The sequence below is a fragment of the Paracoccidioides brasiliensis genome (genome assembly GCF_000150735.1).
Source record: "Paracoccidioides brasiliensis Pb18 unplaced genomic scaffold supercont2.8, whole genome shotgun sequence".
Lineage (NCBI taxonomy): Eukaryota > Fungi > Ascomycota > Eurotiomycetes > Onygenales > Ajellomycetaceae > Paracoccidioides > Paracoccidioides brasiliensis.
In genome coordinates this window covers 1145427-1165134 of record NW_011371365.1, presented here as the reverse complement: position 1 = coordinate 1165134, position 19708 = coordinate 1145427, and the positions used below count along the sequence as shown (strand labels likewise).

The 19708-nt window shown below is 48.1% G+C and overlaps 6 protein-coding genes across 6 annotated transcripts in view; 4 read left to right on the top strand and 2 right to left on the bottom strand.

The window, feature by feature from the left end:
* Positions 1 to 351, top strand: part of PADG_12148 (NADH-ubiquinone oxidoreductase 78 kDa subunit, mitochondrial) — a gene marked incomplete at both ends in the record, with an annotated part of 2894 nt that extends 2543 nt beyond the window's left edge. Inside the window, 2 exons of the mRNA XM_010763701.1 lie at positions 49 to 144; positions 229 to 351. Of these exons, the coding sequence (XP_010762003.1) occupies positions 49 to 144; positions 229 to 351 (219 nt within the window). The remainder of the gene's footprint in view (positions 1 to 48; positions 145 to 228) is intronic.
* A 1821-nt stretch (positions 352 to 2172) lies between these two features.
* On the bottom strand, positions 2173 to 3642 carry PADG_06538 (uncharacterized protein; the record flags this gene model as incomplete). Its single annotated transcript, XM_010763490.1, has 3 exons — positions 2173 to 3105; positions 3211 to 3434; positions 3501 to 3642. The coding sequence occupies 3 exons, from the start codon at positions 3640 to 3642 to the stop codon at positions 2173 to 2175; spliced, it is 1299 nt and encodes a 432-aa protein (XP_010761792.1).
* A 1273-nt stretch (positions 3643 to 4915) lies between these two features.
* PADG_06536 (uncharacterized protein) lies at positions 4916 to 8204 on the top strand (the record flags this gene model as incomplete). Its single annotated transcript, XM_010763614.1, has 2 exons — positions 4916 to 7406; positions 7513 to 8204. 2 exons carry the CDS (start codon positions 4916 to 4918, stop codon positions 8202 to 8204), a joined length of 3183 nt encoding a protein of 1060 aa, XP_010761916.1.
* A 2746-nt stretch (positions 8205 to 10950) lies between these two features.
* Positions 10951 to 11154, top strand: PADG_06534 (uncharacterized protein; the record flags this gene model as incomplete). The annotated part of the gene is made up of 1 exon (XM_010763489.1): positions 10951 to 11154. One exon carries the CDS (start codon positions 10951 to 10953, stop codon positions 11152 to 11154), a length of 204 nt encoding a protein of 67 aa, XP_010761791.1.
* Positions 11155 to 16425: 5271 nt separating this feature from the next.
* Positions 16426 to 17257, bottom strand: PADG_06531 (uncharacterized protein; the record flags this gene model as incomplete). Its single annotated transcript, XM_010763488.1, has 3 exons — positions 16426 to 16860; positions 17068 to 17105; positions 17206 to 17257. 3 exons carry the CDS (start codon positions 17255 to 17257, stop codon positions 16426 to 16428), a joined length of 525 nt encoding a protein of 174 aa, XP_010761790.1.
* A 685-nt stretch (positions 17258 to 17942) lies between these two features.
* PADG_06530 (uncharacterized protein) lies at positions 17943 to 19535 on the top strand (the record flags this gene model as incomplete). Its single annotated transcript, XM_010763487.1, has 5 exons — positions 17943 to 18364; positions 18433 to 18555; positions 18671 to 18725; positions 18808 to 18953; positions 19037 to 19535. The coding sequence occupies 5 exons, from the start codon at positions 17943 to 17945 to the stop codon at positions 19533 to 19535; spliced, it is 1245 nt and encodes a 414-aa protein (XP_010761789.1).
* Between the last annotated feature and the right edge of the window lie 173 nt (positions 19536 to 19708).

The window sequence follows — 19708 nt, the reverse complement described above, 5'->3', positions numbered from 1 at the left end:
GGGGATGGTGGGGACGTTGGGGAGAGTGCAGCTTGTTAATGGGAATAGGGATGGGAAGAGCGGGGAGGTGAGAAGTGGGAAGAGTGGGGAGGGGTTCAGGAGGGTTGTGGAGGATTTTTATTTTACGGATGTTATTTCGAGGAGGTATGTTGAGAGAGATTTCTGCGGTCGCCTTTTCCCCTTTTTAATTTGTGAGTGTGTATTACGGTGCTAATTTTGAAATTATAGCTCTCCGACGATGGCACGCTGCTCCGCGGCCAAGAGGACGGGAAATCCAGATACCAACTTCATGATCGGAAGTGCGGTGGAGGAACAGGAACGTATGAGCGGTGCATCAAGCGCTTAAAATAGCCCGCTTAATATCTTTTTTTCTTTTTTCTTTTAATTCTTGTATTTACGTTTCTTTCCTTTTTTCTCAACATTAAAAATGACCCTTCTAGTTAGCATTTCTCTGTCTCTTTTCTCACTCTCTTCTTCTCTTTTCCGTTCTGTTCTACATTTTGTGACTTTTCATGTCAGTGATATAGTTCCTCGTTTTTGCGTCACTCAAGGTTTTCGTCTGTGTCTTTCTCCTTCTCTCTTCTTTCCTGGTCCTTTGTGCCTGAGCCGTTTCCCTCGCTGTTCTAATTTGTAGAAGAAGTGTGGTACATGTGATATAACATGTACTTGTATATTCAAAAGGAAAAGGTGCAGAAGCCTCTTCATGAGTGGTCCATTCATCCATGATGGATTAAAGAAAGAGGGGGTCAGAGAAAGCGGCAAGCGGAGCAGGAAACCCGGAAACAACATTTCCCAAACAATATGGGGATGGAAGGGAAGCTTAGCGTAACTAGACATTTCGAAGAAAAGTTAGCAAAAGGGGTGGACGTTTGTTTGTGTGGTTAGTAGTTGGTTGAGTGGAATGGACGTATCTAGATAAATTCCTAAATAGATAGATAAAGGGGTAGATGGTGACGGGCAAGTTAGAACCGACATCAAGCAATGTCAGTAATATTACAATATACCTCTACGGATAATTATGTGGCAGATATACTGTTTCGTAAACGGTAGGCCTTGACTATTAGCCCCTGAAAAGAACAAGGAACATTTATATCATATACCCCTTACCTGTTCCACTCGCGCGTGGATGCAACTTCACAGATAACATAATCATAGCATACCAACACGTTGAGGGATGTTCGTAGGCATCTGGTGTATGCTATGAGGCGACTGTGATTGAGATTGAGATTGAGGGGATGGATGGTAGGATTTGCAGAGGACCGGGTGGAGAGAAGGTTGTTTGTACGGGGATTGTATGGAGGGTGAAAAATCATATATAAAAGCCTTTTGTTAAGAGAAGGAAATGAAGTCTGAAATTGATTTGGGCGGTCCGGACGTTGTAGGTCTTGGTTAAAGGAGTGAGGCTGGGGGCGGGTGGGGGGGGAGGAGATGAGGTTTTATGTGCGCATTTGTTTTGCTGGTGGGTTGGGAGTGGGAGTAAGCTCTTTTCTCCTTTACGCTGCGTGTGCTATTTATCTATCTGTATCTGGGCATTGCGGGGATTGCGGGGGAGGGAAGTGGGGAACGTGTGTAGCCTTGAAGGATTGGAGGTTGTATTCCAAATGGAGTACAGAGGTGAAATGGATTTCGAAACAAGCAGTGAGAGCGGAGGAGAAATGGAATGGATTATATATTGTAGTTTTCTCCCAGAGAAGGGGAGGGAGAGTTGAGGATAACCTGTAATCATCATTTCCTCCCAACAAAACCACGATTTTAAAGATAGTATCTTCTCATATCAAGACACTGAACAAGTGAACTTCCCTGGGGGGAATGCTATTATCCATTTCTGGTATAATATCCATACCTCCCTCTTCATCCAATAACACGTATCAATAAGAAAAAGGAAAATTAACAGCCATGCGTCGGAGGCGGAGGCATGGACAGTTCATGCATGCAGTTGCCGAAAACTCAACGCACTGTTCATGTCCCGCGCACCATCAATGGATGCAATGTAGATGTAGATAGTCTCACTAACACACCCCAGAACCACGAATCCACATTACATTTTCCCTCGCCCAGGTCCTCTCAAACCTCGGTTCAGTGCATACATCCTAAATCCTGGAAAATTCACTAATAGACATGGGAAGCGGGAAATGCTAAAGGGTGGCTACACCACCTGCATAGCCCATCACATCACAGTTCATCATCCTCATCTTCATCCTCATCCGGGAAAGGCATAGGCGCCTTCCCACGCCCCATCCTCCTCACAAACGGCAACTCCCGACGTGGGGGTGGGCTAGTCATCGGCTCTCTAGCCGTCCTCGTCGTCGGTGATGATGCCACGGGCTGCTTCGACGATGCACACGCGCCTCGCTTCCTGCCGTCACTCACAGCTGTGGCTGCCGGCGCTGCTGGTGCTGGAGGTGATTGTGGCGGATCCATTTCATCTTCTGTGGCAGTTTCCTCATCCTCGTCTTCGAGGGGGTCAGGGGTATCTTGGCGCTCTGAGGTGGACGAGAGGTCGTCTTCGGCGTCGGGGTTAACGGCGGAGGTGTCATTTGTATTATTATTGTTGTTGTTATTGCTGTTGGTGGTGGTGGTGGATTTGTTGGTTGCTGGGTTTCCACCCTGATCTACGTCCATGGTATCAAAGCCATCCTCGCTTTCAGATGAGATGGACAGTTCAGGCGCTTTGCGTTTGGGATGGCGTTGTCTAACACTGGATTCTATGGTGGGTGCATATGGAGGATTAGCAGGGTGGACATTTAACGAACATGTCCAAAACTTGCAAAATAATTTCAGAAGAATATGAACTGCACCTTTATCCCCATCAATCCTTGCCATCGCCAACAGCCGCTGCTGATTCCTAATCTTCAGTTTCTTCTCATTGAGCAACTGAGAGAACTTGGCGATGAGCTGATCATCATGCTGCGCTTTCTCCTTGATTAGCTCCTGCAGCTGTGCGTTGAGTTTGCTAATGATACTCTCTGCGGCGGTGTATTTGGCCGTTAGAGAGAGGAGCTGGTTCTCGAGGCCTTCTGCTCGGGATATGGCGATGCCGGTCCAGTCGAAAAGCTGGATGGCTTGATCGTCATCTTGTTTGAGGGCTATTGTTCCTAGTCTTTGCTGAAGGGGATGGAGGGTGGGTTGTTAGAAAGTGTTCTGAAAATCAAAAGGATATAGAAGATGGAGGAGAGACGGGGATATATATAGTTTTTTTTTTATATATACCGTAATTGTATCAATCCTCTTCATCAGCGTAATAACAATCTCATTCCTGCTCTCATCATCCTCGTCCTGCTTCACAGCCGCCACGACCTTCAATCCGGCCTTATGCTCCTCGGGCACTGAGGTTGACTGTCTCTGCCCAAGCGCATACGCAAGAATGCCCGTCCACTCATCATCTCCGCCGTGGTAATTTTTGGCACGTAGTTTGTTTACTTGCACGGATTTTACTGCAGCGATGGCATTAGCTGGTGGATATTACAATTTCCTAGGGGATGGATATATTGCATACAGACCTGAGGCTCTGTACGGGGCTTCCCCTTCTGTGGCGACGAGCTTTAGATCGAGGTCCTCAGTTCCTGGCCTAGTAACGTGAACCAAGATGTAATCGCCGGGACTGTCGCTGCGCTTGATGCGCAGTAGGTTTTCTTTGGGCATTTTTGTTGGATTACCAATATTTCATAAAGGTGTGAGGTCTACAAATGCAATAACATAACCAGCATCGAATATTCCATGTCCAAATGCCCAATGGTCAAATATGTTCGATAGCTTCGGCTTGTTGTTGTTGTTGTTGTTGAAGGCAGCAGCAACAGCAAGTGATGTAACTAATTACCCCATAATATGTAATGGTATCGTCATTACAACAACGGATAACTGTATGCGCCACAGCCACGTGACAGCTGGCTCGGCTACCGGGGAGACGCGTTGCTGCCACGCGCCAGCGCTTCGCTTAGCACACCGCATCGGGCCTGGCGCCTGAGCGCGTTCAACTCCGGGCTTGGCCCCAACCTCACTGGATCAGCCAAAACGACGACGACGACAACCGCAGAGTGGAAGAGGAGAGGAGAGAGCAAGGGTAAACAAGACATCGACACTACCTCACCATATACACGGAGAGCATACGGCGAGTATACATCTCGGTATCCTGCTGGTGAACTGCAGGTGAACTGCTGGCGGACCCTTCCTACACCTACACCTGCAACCATCCACCCTCCTCTCCTCAACGTCCGCCTCGCAACTATTTCGATCTCATCTATATCCAGCTGTCTTCTTCCATTGCCCAATTATCCCAGTTCAGCTCCTGTCTCAGTCTCAGGCCGTGTTCCCGCAAAAAGCACAATCTGCGCCAGGCCCCTGTATAACCTATTTATCTCTATAAAGCTTTCCTTGCTGGGCACTTACCTTTCCACTCTCTCTCTCTCTCTATCTCTATGGGTAGAGCCAGATCGAGAAATTGAGAATATTCGACAATCGCATGTTACAACACATTCGAGAAGAACGGAGCAGTGCAAAATTTACGCATATAGCATTCTCAAGATCCATCTTATTTTAAAAATTTGTTTGCTCATCAAACCTACCATTGTTTGCAAGCTTGTTTCAGCTCCGGCCAACCCTCAGATTTACACCACCCCCCCCCCCCCCCCCCCGGGAAATCTCATTTGCAAACAGATGAAGATTCCAAAATGCGGAATGACTTTCTCCTCCTCCCTCGCCTCTGTCTGTTGTCAAGGTCCAACGTCATCAGAGTTCACCATCGAAAGCGAGAAGCGTCACCCAAACTCTTTTCTAAGATAAGATAAAGGAAAAAAAAGTTATATAGATTAGACAATCCGGACAGGTCCTGAATACAGAAGGCTACTTGGAAGCTACGGAAGGAAGGGTAGCCAGCCAAGCTGGGAAAAAGGTACCAACTCAGCTCAGCACAGCAGCAATGGAGACATCCTCTTCTCCACTGAGGCTGCGCCAAACTCGAGAAGCAGAAGAATCCATTGAATGCTGGGATGACGACGAAGATCTGCAATGTAACGATGACATCCAGTTTCGTACCGTTTCAGCCGGCACCTCTGTGGCAGGGTCATCTTCCTTCCGGCAATCCGGCCATCGTGACTCCTTCTCCTCTCGCCGTTCCTGCAGGTCGGATCTGGACTCCAATGGAGGCGATGAGGAGAACTGGCAGCTCCTGTTGCATGACAATGACGAGGGTGCGATGAAGGATGCTATCGCGTCAGCGAAGAGCGCTGGAATTCCACTTCCTGCCAATGTTCCCCGTTCGGCTTTGCTTGGCGGGACAATCAAACGACTTGGGGGCAGGAAGATTAAAAGGGTTATTGGAGATGATTGGTCAGAAGACCTTGATTTTCCCGGCACGGAAGGGGATCTTGAGCTGAAGCTGAATCGCAAAGAAGCATTTCCAGATTCGCTACTACTTCTTGGCTCATTTCCTGAGTCTAGCCCCTCTAAATTCCCAGATCCGGATCCATTTATTTCTGATACCGCAAGTCCTTACCCGCAACGAATATCGTCATCCAACGTTACCAACTTGGAACAATTTCGTGGTACGAATGATGACAGTTCCTTCCATGATGTTCCCACTATCAAAATCGCGAAATCACGGTCGCAGCAGATTGTTCTCGCCAAATTTGCAAAGAAACCAAGTGAAGAGGATGACAATTTTGAGGCTGATCTGGAGTTTCCCACTAATTGCGAAACTCTGAAACTGTCAGTAAGAAAGGATAGGGTCAAATCCCCAGAACCCTCGCTTGATGACTTCGATACTGAATGGGCGGAGGGAAGTATTGGAGTGCGTTTTGGTGGGACGAAAAGGGAAGGATTTTCTAATCGTAGTTCCACCGTCTCAGCAATGAGCCCAAGCCCTTCTAGTTGCCTGACAGTTGGAAGCGATGACGGCCTTGATGGCTTACTTTTACCGGATGGGCCGCTAGACCTTGACCAGGCTATCAAGAAAAGACAGCAATCTCAGTTGTCACATTCACCTCCAACTTCTGTACCAAAGCAGCAGAGTCCAAATCTGGCGCCTCCGCCAAACGATGACTTCTTTTCAGGAATCGAAATTGGGGACGGTGAGGTTTTTGACTCGGGCAAACTGACCTTAAACCGCAATATTATATGCAAAACTACCAGGCCAATAAGCCCCGCAAGACGCACCGCGACCAGCATAACTTTCACAAATAAGCCCCCAGCACCCTCGACTACTCGTATTCCTAGATTATCTTGCCATGAGCGTCCTCATTCTACACAGCTTGAGCCCGTCTCAGAGAGCGGCGCGCCACTTCCCAAATATCGAAGGCCTCACTCACGTTTGAGTGGTCACAGCGCTCATTCGTCTCTCTCGAATATCTCCAGTCCATCAACCATATCTCCACCTTCAATGACTCCGAAGACTCCAAGTCGTAGATCTCCTGGAAATAGGAAGTCGGTTGATGATACTATACGAGGTGTACCGACGACTACCACTTCACAGCTGCTGAAGGCGAAACGATCCGTGCCAGCGTTACGCAACGTCCATCAAACCGGAATAGCACCTCCGATTCCACGGACCCCATCCCGCCAAGATGGGGCCATTAGACCCCTGACCTCATCTCGCCCGAAAACACCAACCGCTGAACCTCGATTTCCCGCCGGTCGTCGACCCCCCATCCCCTTCCTCCCACCCGGAGCCTCACAAAATCAGTCTCACCATGTAAACGTTAAAACCCCACGTCACTACCGACGTACTGACTCCGACAGCTCGAGCGACCCCTTCTCACACCCCCGCGCTACATCCCGCCTCTCAAATTCAAACCAAGACCGCCCCGAGGCCCCTGGCCGCAACACATTCCACTTCAACCTCGCCCCCGCCGACACCCTCCCCGCAACCGTAAAGCAAACAATCACAAAACCCAACCGCCGCCGAAACTTCGGCGACGGCTCCGAGCTGGACATCTTCGATGACCTCCCCACCTCCGCCTCCCACGAGAGCAAATTCGTCAAACACCCCATCCGCTACGGCGCGCCGCGCTCAGTGCGCTCCAGACTCAGCCAGTCAAACATCGTGCCCCCGCTTATGCCTATGGTGCAGAATAACAATCCTGTCCCCAGGCCTCACACGAGTCCTTCCAAGCAGGAGTTTATGCCTAGGTTTGCGCGTGATACGAATGCGTCGAGGAATGCGCGGGAGCAGAGGATTGCGTCGTTGGGGTTTGCTGCGGCGCAGAGTCGGGACGTTACGACATTAGGTCTGTTTAGTACGAATTTGAAGTCTCCAGCGGCGGCGGCGGGATCGGTAACGGCGACCACGGCTACGACAGCTATGCGACAGCCACCATCGTTTGGAGTAGTTAGGAATAGGCGGATGAGGGGGTCTGGGGATATCAAGCCGCATCTTATAAAGCCGTTGGGTACGGGGGTGCAGGAGGCGAAATGTAAGTTGCTTATCCGCAGTCTACATCTCTATTTTTTATAGCGTCATATAACCTTCGCTGCTGTCCGTATAATTTCGCATAAAGCTTACGCACCATGATGTTCTAGCTGTCAAGGGCATGCGCTACAACCCGACAACCTACAAATGGGAAGGCAACGAAAATGCAACTCTAGACTTCGAACCCTCCCCCTTCCCCTCCCCCACCCGTAGTCACACCCACGCTCACAAACAAAACCACAAAACAAAACCCAAATCCCCCAAACCCTCCCCCGCCCTAATCACAAACATAAACTCCACTGGCGTCCAAGTCGTCGGCGGCATGGCCTTTGACCCCCACCGCATGTGCTGGCTAAAAGTCAACGCCTCTGCCACCCAATCCTGCAAGGGCAACCTCACCCTTGCGCCTGACGAGGAAGAATTGCTTCACGGCCTGGATGATTTGGAGGATAAACTTAAAACTAAATCCAAACCGAGTAATACTGCCGCGGGTGCTCAGGAGGCGCTGCTGGGTGCAATTGGAATTGGGAGTGTAGGGGTAGAGGATAAGAGCGGCGGGAGTGGCGGGGAGTCTTCAGATGAGTGGCCGATTACGGAGGAGTTTGATGTAGGGCCTGAGTTTATTAGGAGGCAGAGGGCGGAGGAGGAGAAATGGAGGCGGAAGGTTGGGAAGTGGGTTTGTGCCGAGAGGGCGGGGGTGGGTGAGGGGTGGAGATGGGCGATTCGCGATTTGGTGAGGGCTGAGACTGCGGTTGGTGGTGGTGGTGGGCAGCAGCAACAACATCAGGTTGGGAGTGGGTGATTGTGTGTATGTTGATTTTCTTTTTTCTTTTCCTTCTTTTCTTTCTTGGAATAATCCCCCTTCTAATAACATTTTGTTATTCCCTTTTTTGTCCTCGTTTGCGGATATTAGTCTGCAGATATTGTTGATAGACGTTGAACGAACGGCGTTTACCTCCTTTCCCCCCTTTCCCCTTTTCTTCTTCCCCCTTTTTTCCCTTCTGTTAATAGCCCCAGCCCCCTGAAAACCCTCCGAGAGAAGAATGGCTCTAGCCAGCTATATCTCTATAGTAGCACGGCTTCATTTTCAACTGTGGGATCCTCTGTGTGTGTATTTATCTTATTCCCTTGACTCCCTCGTTTTCCTTCCGCCTTTGGTTACGATGGACATTTTAACGACGAACATGCCGCCACGATTTTTTCCAGGGTATAACATGATGATTGATTTACATATCACATCATAGCGTATACCCTTGACGACTTGATGATCTACGCCCCATCCACCCAACTCAAAACTCCAAGCACAAAAAACAAGAAAAGTTGTACCCTGTTTTTGATAATTGTATATTATCTATTTCATGTTATTCACCCATGCATCCACCACGCGCATATAATCCCCTAATGAATTTTGCATTGTCATCATCATCGTATATTGTTTTGCTTGTTGGTTTGTTGACATCTTTTTCCTGCGCTGCTTTTGCTTTTACTTTTGAATTTATCATTGCTATTGTTATCGCTGTTCGCTATCTGTCATTATTATAGCTTTCCACCCCCTTTACTTCATTACTTCAATGCGTGTATTCTGTGTTGTATCTAGTAGCCCTTTTAACTACGTATCCGATTCGCTTATTACAATATCCTTTTTCCACTTCTGGCCTGGGTTTATTCCAACAGAGCCTTCAGATGTATGTTCTATACATCTCGGCTACTTCTCATTCCCCCTCCCCCTTTTACGTTTGCTAGTAGCGAGTTATCCATCTCCATTATTGTGCATGGCGTATGGACTGTGGTTGGTGCTGTGTGTATCTCAACGCGCTCGCTGGACGCATGCTGGGCTGTCTTCCAATTCCCGATGTGACAACTACTCCATGACTCAGGAAACAAAATCAGACATGGATCTCTAAATACCTAGCTAGGCGTTTGCATTTACCAAATCCCACCCCCCCCCCCTCTGAGCTAGCACAGGCTATTCAAATGCAACTGATGAAGGTTGGGGGTAGGTGTGGCTATTACACTGACATCTACAGAGGACCTCCCCCCAAAAGCAAAGGCCGACTCGACGAAAGCATGGGACAGTATCCGGCGTCCGTCTGTTCCTTTTCTTCATATTGGTGGCACGGAGGCAGGTTGGTATATGGCCGACAGCTGGCCGGCTGTTAGTTGAGAAGGGGGGAAGTGGTGTGGTCGGATATATGTATACGGGGCATCGACGGCATGGCATATATATACATATAAAGTGTGTATTTTATGGTTCCGTGGGGGCAAGTGGCCGGGATGCTGAACTCTTAACTTTTCGTCACTTGTCCCCTTCTTCCACGTTCGACTCTGAGATTCTCTACTATTATTACTGACGGTCGTATGGATAGGAAGGATGCATGCACGCTACATATATGTGAGTGTACAATTCGTTCATCTTCTATTAATCTCGTGCAAGCAAACACGTCGAGGGGCAGGCGAACGTTTCGGCACAGGCTCCCCGGAAAACGAAATCGGGCGCGTGTCCTGGCAATTAACCAAAAACTCGTCCCCATTTCCAACTTGAATCCTCAAGCTTTCCCTCCCCTTTGCTCCCTGTTTCTCTCAAAACAATCTCATATCCATCTCCGGCAAAACGAATCGGCACAATCCAGAGTGGAGTTGAGAGAATATTTTCAGAGGGAAGCTGAGATAATGAAGATGGGAGCGGTTCCAGGCTTGGTCACAATGGAGGCTGTGCTGGCGCATTTAAGGCCTGCAATTTTCAGAGGACAGGCCGGTGCTATCATTTCTCTGGGGGTGGGGAGGGGAGAGTGGCCCACATTCTCTGTCGGACCAGCTACTGCAAGCCAAGGTATGCATGCTCTATGTGATGCACACAGTCAGTTCTCGGGCATTTGGGAAGGGATTTTCTTTTTATCTGTGTTGCTTATTCTATCTCTTTGCGTGTTTTAGTGATTCATTCCTCAAGCTTATGTGCTTCGATGAGTTAGCATTTAACACATTCCTATGAGTTTTTAAAAAGAGCTACGATTTTTAAAAATTATTATTTATTTATTTTTATTTATTATTTGTTCTGGTTTCCTCCTCTTTGGATATCCGCCAACGGATCCCACTCGATGTCAATATTACATGGAAGACAGTTTTGTACGAGGTTGCGCGATATACAGTAGTAGTTACTGTCAAGAAACAACCCCAGGCACAGGGGTACAAAAAGGCAGAGCCAAGAAGATTCCTTTCTCATTCTCTGAGTATATAGATGGTTACAGTACAACTACACGAATATGCAGAAATGACAGGGGGACTAACTTGGGTATACACACACGTTTTTCCTATGCAACAAGGCTACCTACTTACATAGAAAATGCATCTATAAAAGCATAGCTTCCTCCCACAGAAAACTGAGAGAAGGCATGGAAATCTCACAACGGACTAACACAGCTGCTTAGCCACTCCACCTTTATCAGTCCGTTTCTGTATATTGGACTACTACTCGCTCGGAGCGGAGGGTAGCATTGCGATCACATGCGAGTAGATCCGGATCTAATTTCCAAAGTCTTATCACTGCCAGAATGGCTCTTCAGCTAGTTGGTTTCACAAGGAAGATGTGGGTGGGGATGCTATTTGATAGTAATTTGGTCCTTCAATATCAGTATCAAACTGTGCACTCTCACAGCAACGCCGAAATGAGAGAGAGGAAGAAAGGAGCAGCACGAGACCGTCAGCTACGGCCTGCTCCCAAGCCTTCCTCTATGGGAAGCGGCGAGGAGGGCTGAATATTGGCGCCGATTTCGTTGCTGGCTGGCTGCCTGGTGAGCTGGAGCCAGAATCCTTTGAATGGAGTATATCAGTGTTGCCAAAATAACTGCAACATCAAGTTGAACTTTTAAAATCTAGACCTACTCAGTTCCGTGGGGACGAGACTGCCCCTTCGATCAAGTGGTAGATGTGAACCGAACCAACACAGTAAATCTAACCGACGGAGCTATTATTGGGTTTCCCCCCAACATTTCCCCCTGCTGCTGAGGAAGCCCAGCTCGCCCCATGGACAGACCTAATTCACCCCGTGATCTCCCCGTGTGTGAAGCATAGGTAGAAACCTAGGGGAAGAAATAGAGAGGAGGGAGAAACTAGGGAGACGCACTTGAACAAATAGTGGCTTGACTATGGTAATCCAAAGATTGGCATCCATGGGAACGAAAATGCGCTTTCCCTTCTGCCATTGGACAATGGCGTTGAGCTTGAATTGAAATTGAGCAGCGCCCCCATATGCAACCCGCGGGTCACCGTACGACGAATCCCAATACCGTTGGAGAGGGGGACATCGTGAGACAGCCCAGTCTAAACGAAGGAATCATACTGCTTCGGAAGAGCTAGAGATCCTCTCACTTCCTTCGTCGGATGACTTGGGTCAAAGGGAAGCTGGGAATGGAGAAGGGAAATGACTGATTTGTGACCGTACTGTGTTTCGTCAGATGGTTATTGGTATTGTTGTTGCATTTCCCTACACGACGGAGACCTTATTGAATAAATCCGAGAAACCATGCCGTATATAAGAGTAGTGCAAGCTTGAAGTTCAAGGATCCTAGATTCAGAAAATTGAAGATCTGATTTTCGAGAATGATTCCTTGCTTGGATAGGTTAAACTAAATTGCGTATTACACAATGAATGACGCATTGACGCCTGCTGATCGTGTTGCACAACATCCAGCCGTATCGAAATCTGACCCACGTCGAGTTCCAGCCTGGATGTGAAGGCTTGTAGATGACTTGTTTTCAGTGGCGACTATGGTAAATCTTCCCTATACGTTCCATTAGCCCTCTAGGTATCGAATCATCTACTATCCTTGGGCCTCGGATTATATCAGGAGGCCCTCGTAATAGGGTTAGTAATTCAATATTTATTTGCGCCCTGTCTTCCCGGAGGTGCGACAAAATGTATAGAGAAATCAGCTTTCCTTTTCGTGATACAAGTTCGCTGATCTCATCCAGTGCTGGTAATTCATAGAGAGGTTATTCGCAGTGGCCACAAACACAGCCCAGATAGATTTCAAGCGCTTCTCAAAAGGAAGCTTGATACCAGAAAGGCACCCACGAAATACATTTGTTCAATGATACCTTTGTCAAAACTCCCAGTGTAGCTCCTTGTCACACTTCAGTGAACGTTGACTGACTGCGAGGCATGATGGCGCAGGTCGTCATCTGGCCTGGGTAAAACACGACTGGGGATGTATGGTATAGCAACATGCAAGCGACGGCAGCCAAGACACCATCTGCACATAAAGTCCACCCGAACAATGAAGCCGATCAGCTCATCGGTCTAGTTTATAAAGCCGTTAAAAAAAAAATCTCGAGTAATAGTACTAGTAGCATAGAGACTAACTTCTATAAGGTTTTTTGTTAAGAAAGCTCTAACAACCCAGGTGAATTTTATCAGATGTAAACTCTGACTAATTGAAGTGTGGGTGGTTTCCCTGGAAAGAGGAATGATGTTGCGGACGTGAATATATGCTGAGACGGACTTCTCGGATGGTTGAGGTTCAATTCGTCAATGGAATGCTTGCTCATCATCATTGCCAAGTCCTACGGGATTGAACGATGGCTGAGAACCAATAGCCAGAGGTAGTTCATTTATAAGCACTCCCTCCCAACCGGTGACAAGAAGGCCGAATTGCAGGAATCCCTTAGGAATAGCTGAGATTGCCCGTGCAGAGCATCCTCCCAAACGCCGCAAAAATTTGAAGGAGCCAGATTAGGGTTTAGATTTGCACGATGCTGCACAGGAGAGCGCGGGTTGTATGGTGCTGCTGGATATGTTCCACAGAGATACCGAGTCTCTGGAGCTTGGAACCTTCTAACAGGACCTGCAGCGTACCTTTTGCTTTTTTAAAGCCGAAGATACAGGTACGATTGTGTTGCATAAATGGTCGAAACACACAAACTGCCACGGTTTTGAACAAACGTCAGGTGTCCCAAAATAGAAACTTATTGTTCTCGTGGTCTGGTCGGTACGTAATAGAGAATTCAGAGCAAGCAATTAATGAAAACAGCAGGAATGATAAGCCGATAGATTGGTTAATCAGTGTATAATCGGTCATTGCTAGAAAAAAGGTCCCCACGACTGCCCCCGCAGTTGTGTATGGACCGACCAGGGTAGAGAGTCATTTGGAAAATAAAATCCGGAGCAAAATGGAACCCAAACACACCCAGAGAGCTATTTATATCAGGTAGTTATCGGAGACGCAGGGTGTTTTTTGGTTCTTACTTTGCTGGCTTCCCTTGTAGTCTTCAAGTCGATTGATTGATGTTTATTCAATCTCCTATAATTTCCCCCTTATCAAAGTGGACGGATGTCAGAAATATCCAATCACTTGACTACTGGATGCAATAAAAGAAAATAAATAAAATGAAACAAAGGGGGGGGAGTCTGTCAGCAGAGGATGTCTCCAACTCTGTGTCAACTTTGAGCTTTCCCAGCCACTCAGGTTCAATTATCGCCGTGCTTGGTGTCCACGCCTGTGCTGCCTGCTGCTTGGTTAGAAAAACGCATTGACGGCAGCAAGACAATGACCGATGCCTGCGATATCAGGAACCAACGAAAGATTGCGAACCGGCAAGCCACAGTAGTGGTGATTGGCCCTGGGAAGAAGAAGACCTTTGTCATTATGGGCCTAGTGTCAAGAGGTTCTGGCTCTTCGGCGGCTACAGTCCATGCATGAGGCCCCGATATGCCATGCAGGTCCTTACAGCCTGAACGACAATATCAATGCAGAGCCAGCTCCAAGGGTGGTGATGATGACGATGATATCTTTCCCAGGTTGGATTTGGTAGGCGGGTGGGGGGCGAAAAAAGCAAATCAAATCCATTCAGTCGGTGTACACTTGCACATCAGTAGAGCCACGCTCTCTTCCCATGGAAGCTCAGTCATGTCTCTCTCTCTCTCTCTCTCTCTGCTACGACTCTTTCGCCTCGGTGGAGGAAAAACGAAGGCCAAGCGTGGTATTTTTATCTTTTAATAACCGAAATGCTGTGTGTGTGTGTGTGTGTGTGTGTGTGTGTATGTGAGTGTTGAAGGCGGAGGCCATAATCAAGCAGCTCTCAACAAGTGTGTTGCGGCCAAGTCGACAGCAGCAGTGACAACACCGCCCATCCATTACGGATGCGATGCAAGTTCAAGGAAGTTCGTTACAGGACAGCGTCCCTGGCGAGTCGAAAAGGGCGGGCATAAGCAAAAGAGAGGGAGGCAAAAAGGATGAGGAAAAAGAAAGCATCCAGGTGAGTGGGGGGACAGTCGCTAATAAAGTAAGGTGTAGTTACCTTGTCAGCCGCAGCAAACGCAGGCAAATCTCAAGTCACTTTTAGTGCCCAACGAGCCTCTTCAACAAACATCGATTTCAGTCTGATCAGTGAAGCAAACGAAAAAGAAAATACTTGGACAGCGCTCTATGGATATCGCTCTTGAGAGGAGCAGAGCTTATATCCTGTAAGAATATTGCGCAGGCAGCTCCAATGCAGAGACCGCGCCTAATCTCCTCCTCCCAGCCAATGCCCGGATGAGAATCATCCCTCTCTCTGGACAGGACGAGCTTTCAAAAAAAGAAAGAATTGATCAACAGCTTTAAATTACCCGGAGAGCAGAGAGCCTTGGAAAGGGGTTCCGCCCTCCACGACATATATTTACATGCCGCCAAGTAAACGGAAACTGCAGGAAATGAATGATTCCCATTTCTTCGTCTCGTATATGCAGCATGATGTCGAAAATGTCTCTGTCACATTTGTATCTTTCTTCAAGCTCCGGAACACCTACACCGCTGTTCACTCCCACGCATATCGCGGTGCATTTTTATTACCCACATTTCTTCGGAGAAGAACCTTATTGTAAGTTAAAAATTAAGGATACATAGGTAAGTGGGGACACCTCTGAATTTCCCTAAAGTCTTCTTCTCGGTGCAGAGCCAACCAGCCACTTTTCCCATTAGTTAGTTATTCCAGCATTTAATACTGCAAGTAGCATGTTAATAACTTTTTTTTTTTTTTTTTTAAAGAGAGAATATACTAAAAAAGCCATTTTCCATGCTTCTGAGTTTTGTCATTCTCTGTGTATGTGGAGGAATAATAATTATTATTAATTTCCTGAATTCAATCTCCAGACATACTTTCAAGCCACGCAAGCTATATAACACGCATATTCTGATGTGGATGTCCGCTGAGGCTTTGACGGACACAAGAGTGACGACTGATGGCAATCCTAGTCCTCCACAAACCTTGTCGGGGAAGCATGGGGAGGGTCAATAGGCCATGGCATGGTCTCTCTCGGCATGAAGTCGGAAGGGGAGCAAGGATCGATCAGTGGGATTTGCCGGAGGGTTGCTGCCAGCAGGAGTGCATCATGTCACCTCATCGGCTGCTCTTCTGTCAATTCGTCGAAGGGCTGCAGAAGGCGCCTACGCAGACTGCTTCACCGATCACAGTTAGCGAGAGCTCGAAGGACAGAAATAGATAGACAGAGCTTGCTTCATCTGTAGCCTCCCGCGTCCCACGTCTCTGGACAGATGGATAGATGCATCCGATATGCATGCCCACAAAGTCAAGTCTGCATGCTGGATCGAGTTGTCTGCCAGCAAGTGCAAGGACCATGGACTAAGGGCTACGGGCTATGGATTATAGGCTTCTTCTGCTGAATATACCTGTAGTTGTAATGTCTCCAGTCAAATAAGGGGCAACACTCCAAGAGAGACGGATTGGCCTCTTGACAAATAGAAAGCCTTGGACATGACATGAAAACAGATATTACACAACTATCTTTAGGCTGTAGCTCATTGTGCAGCTCTCATGGAACAGGAAGATGTATCATGATGTTGTAGTATGTAACTGGTTAGGGTTGTTAGTCAAGTTCTACACGGACAGATCAATCAATGCGTGGACAGAGCAGAACGACATCACATCAACCCCCTTTTTCTCCCTCTCCCCCCTCGACGGCTCTAGCTAAATCACCACTGTCACCAACTCCCCCACCAGGAAGATCGTGTGCAGCGACAGCAGGCCCATCATCCACGCACAAACGGCTCAGGCCAACCAAGGCGTTCCTGGTTGCTTGGTTTCAGAGATCGAGGCACACGTCTGCCCGCCAACAACGGCGACTGACCGTCAGCGTCCGCCCGCAACGCTAAACCCTGGCGCATTATTATTTGAGACACTTGGTGACAACTGACAGCGCCAACCGCCTTCTGCTCTCCATTGGGTCGAGCAATGCCGGAGCGCCAGCCTGAAAAAATTCCTGGGTGAGCAGATCTCAACGTGGCTGGCTCCCGCAAGCCCATCATCCAAGCATAAAGCCATATGTCTATGATCGATTCACACTTGTTACTGCGAGCCCACCTCAGCCCGCCGCCCCACCCATTGCCCGGCTTATTTTGTGTGGGCTTCTCTGCCGGAAGTATGTGTCCTGCAGAATCCCAGGGACCGAAGACGACAATATCGCCCTGCTTTGGGACTCAGCGAGAAGACACATAAGAGCTTCCTGTTTTCTGGGACCCCGTGCCTGATCCAGCGCCGTGGAAACAGCTGGTTTTTATTTTTATTTTAAAATCCTCGAGGAAAACAAACACAATACACAAATACATATATAAAAATCTTTGGAGAACACGGATGGGACCAAGCCAATGCTTCCAACGGCTGGCCTGACGAACACCAACCCTCCCACCAGCCACAGAGAGACACCCCAAAACTACGGTTTAGCCAGTTAGCCAGTCTGCTGCTTCTGTCAACGTACTGTACGTACCAATAAATAGCTGCCCCTCACTGGATATCTGCTTGTGCCCCCCTACGGTGCAAATCAGTTCGTGGTTTCGTGGTACGTCGCAGGCATTGGTCCGCCATTATTGCTCCATTTCTTTCCCCTTTTGTTTCATTTTCTCTTCCCTGTACTGTCCTCCATGTTGTTGAGCTCTAGATGTATCCAATAAGTTCTTCTGTTGTCTTTAAATAAATACTCCCTCGTTCTGTCTTGTCTTGCTGGCTCTCTGCCCCTGAGGCACCTCGGACTTCATTACAGCCGCGAAAGCTCTCACTTGTTATTAATCCTCCTTTCCTCCCTTTTCCCCTGACATCCTGATATTAGTTCAGTCGCTTGTGACTTGAATTTCTATAAGAAGAGAGCCAAGTTCCTCTTTTATTTCTTTCTTGTTCGTTTTTAATCCATTGGTCCTGAGCCTGCACATATTGTTCCTCCATCTGCAATCTTTCCAAAAGAACCACTGGAATTGGTGGTTGTAATATATCCCGGTAAGGCTGAGGGATCCTCCAACCTTTTAAAAAGCGAAGAAACCTGTTCTGAACTTCCAAACTGTTGATCCCACGCCTTTCTCCTTTGCCCTCGTTCGTCAGCCTCAAGGAGTGCCAGGATTTCTGTCATCACTATCTGTCAAGATCAGCCCTGCTGCGGCTCCAATATTGTGACTGGGACATTTTAGAATCCTCCTGACAATAGTGTGTTTACAGGAAGGAAAAAGCAACAAAAAAACAGTCAACCAATCACCCATATATTCAGCCGGTTTCATTCACGATGAGCCATCAGTATTCCACTAGTGAAGAGCAGGACTATACCTACAGTTCTAGCAGTCAATATGGACTCTCGCAGCCATCTCTGCATTCCTACCAGACTCATCTTCTCTCCCCGTATAGCCAGCATTCTTCCGTTTCTTCTGAGGGCTCCCAGTTACCCCCTCATTATGCAACATCACAATCAGTGTATGCTCAGACGCAACAGCATTCTCCGCCGAGTCATGGGTACCAGTACCCGATTCATTATATTGCCCAGTCAAGGTATCCTCCATCCCAGAGATACCTCACCATTCCTGACCCTCTGCGAGATGTCGAGATTGAGAGGCAAGAGTCATGTAACGAGAACTTGATGGTTTCTGAGCCAGTGCTACCGCCGCTGGAAGGGTTTCCAGACGTTGGAGAGTTCGACCAGCTCGTGGCCAGGTGATTTTCCAATCCTTATTTTGTATTTTCAAAAGGTCAAATTGCTGATGGGGTTTCTTTGTTCGAAGTTACGTCCAAGACCTATCGGTCAAAAAGCAGGATAAAGCCTTGATACATTCAAGTAGGGCACGAAACATCAGAACGGTGCTCATTGACCCAAAAAATACGGCAATAGAGTCGGCCCAGTTTCGGTAAGAGAATTTCCGTTCTTGCTACTCTTATTATCTCTGTCCATGAAGAGGAAGACGATAATCAGATAGTCAGACTTGCACGTTCTTGGAAACGTTGACTGATTGTGTGTTGTAGCTTCTGGGTCAAGAAGATGTTCAAGCTTGAGCAAAACGATAACAGAGCATATGAGGTATGCCCCCCCCCCCCCCCCCCCCCCTTTGCCGCTTTGACTCAATTGTATGGGTTGGGGTATCTTTCTAATCGATTATTAGTTAAAACGGTTGATCTGCCATGAAGGGAAACCAGTCGCAATTCGGGAGAAGTTGTTCAAAATTCTGACAAAGGCACATCAGCAATGCCAGCATGGCGGCCGAGACAAAACCTCAGCACAGGTTCGAAGGTTATATTCCTGGTATGTGTAACCCAACTCGTGAGAAAAAAGAAAAAAAGAAGAAAATATGCAACAAACTTAGGAAAAGTCCCAACTAACCAACCCAACAGGGTCCCTAAAGAACTAATCTCCCGCTTTGTCAAAATTTGCCCAACCTGCCAAGTCCGCCGCGGCGGCTGCCGCCTCACCCCTCCAAACTCCCGCAAAAACTCCCCAAAACTAAAAACCCTTCCAAACCCTCAGCTTCGCTCCCCGCCCGGCTCCCGACGGGACTCCGTAATCAGTCGTGCCAGCGCCAGCACCGCGGAACGATCGCGGAATAAGTACTCATCCCATCACCACGTCCAGGGCTCGGGTTGGGGTCAGAGCCACGGCCACAGCCACAGCCACAGCCATAGTCCCGAAGACCACGGTCACCATCTCCATCACAGCCAGTACCAACATCACGTCAACCCTCTAGCGCCCACGGGACTAGCGACGTTGCCGAGATCGATGTCCAGTGCCATAGATGAGATATCCGGGGGAGGCATGCATTTGGCATCGTCGAGTCATTTGGATTATCATGCCTCGTATGATGAGGGGCATGGGATTCCTGAGTCGCATTATTGAGGCGGTTGAGGGGAAGGTGTAGTTTCGGAGGGGTGAGCTGTGAAAAGGAGGAGGGCTTAAGGTTGGGATATTCATCGACTTTGTGGCAAAAGCAGAGTGTTTGAGCTTTTTATACAAACGTCGACGTCGGCATTGGGGAATATGTGAATTGATATTAGGATTGGGAATCACAA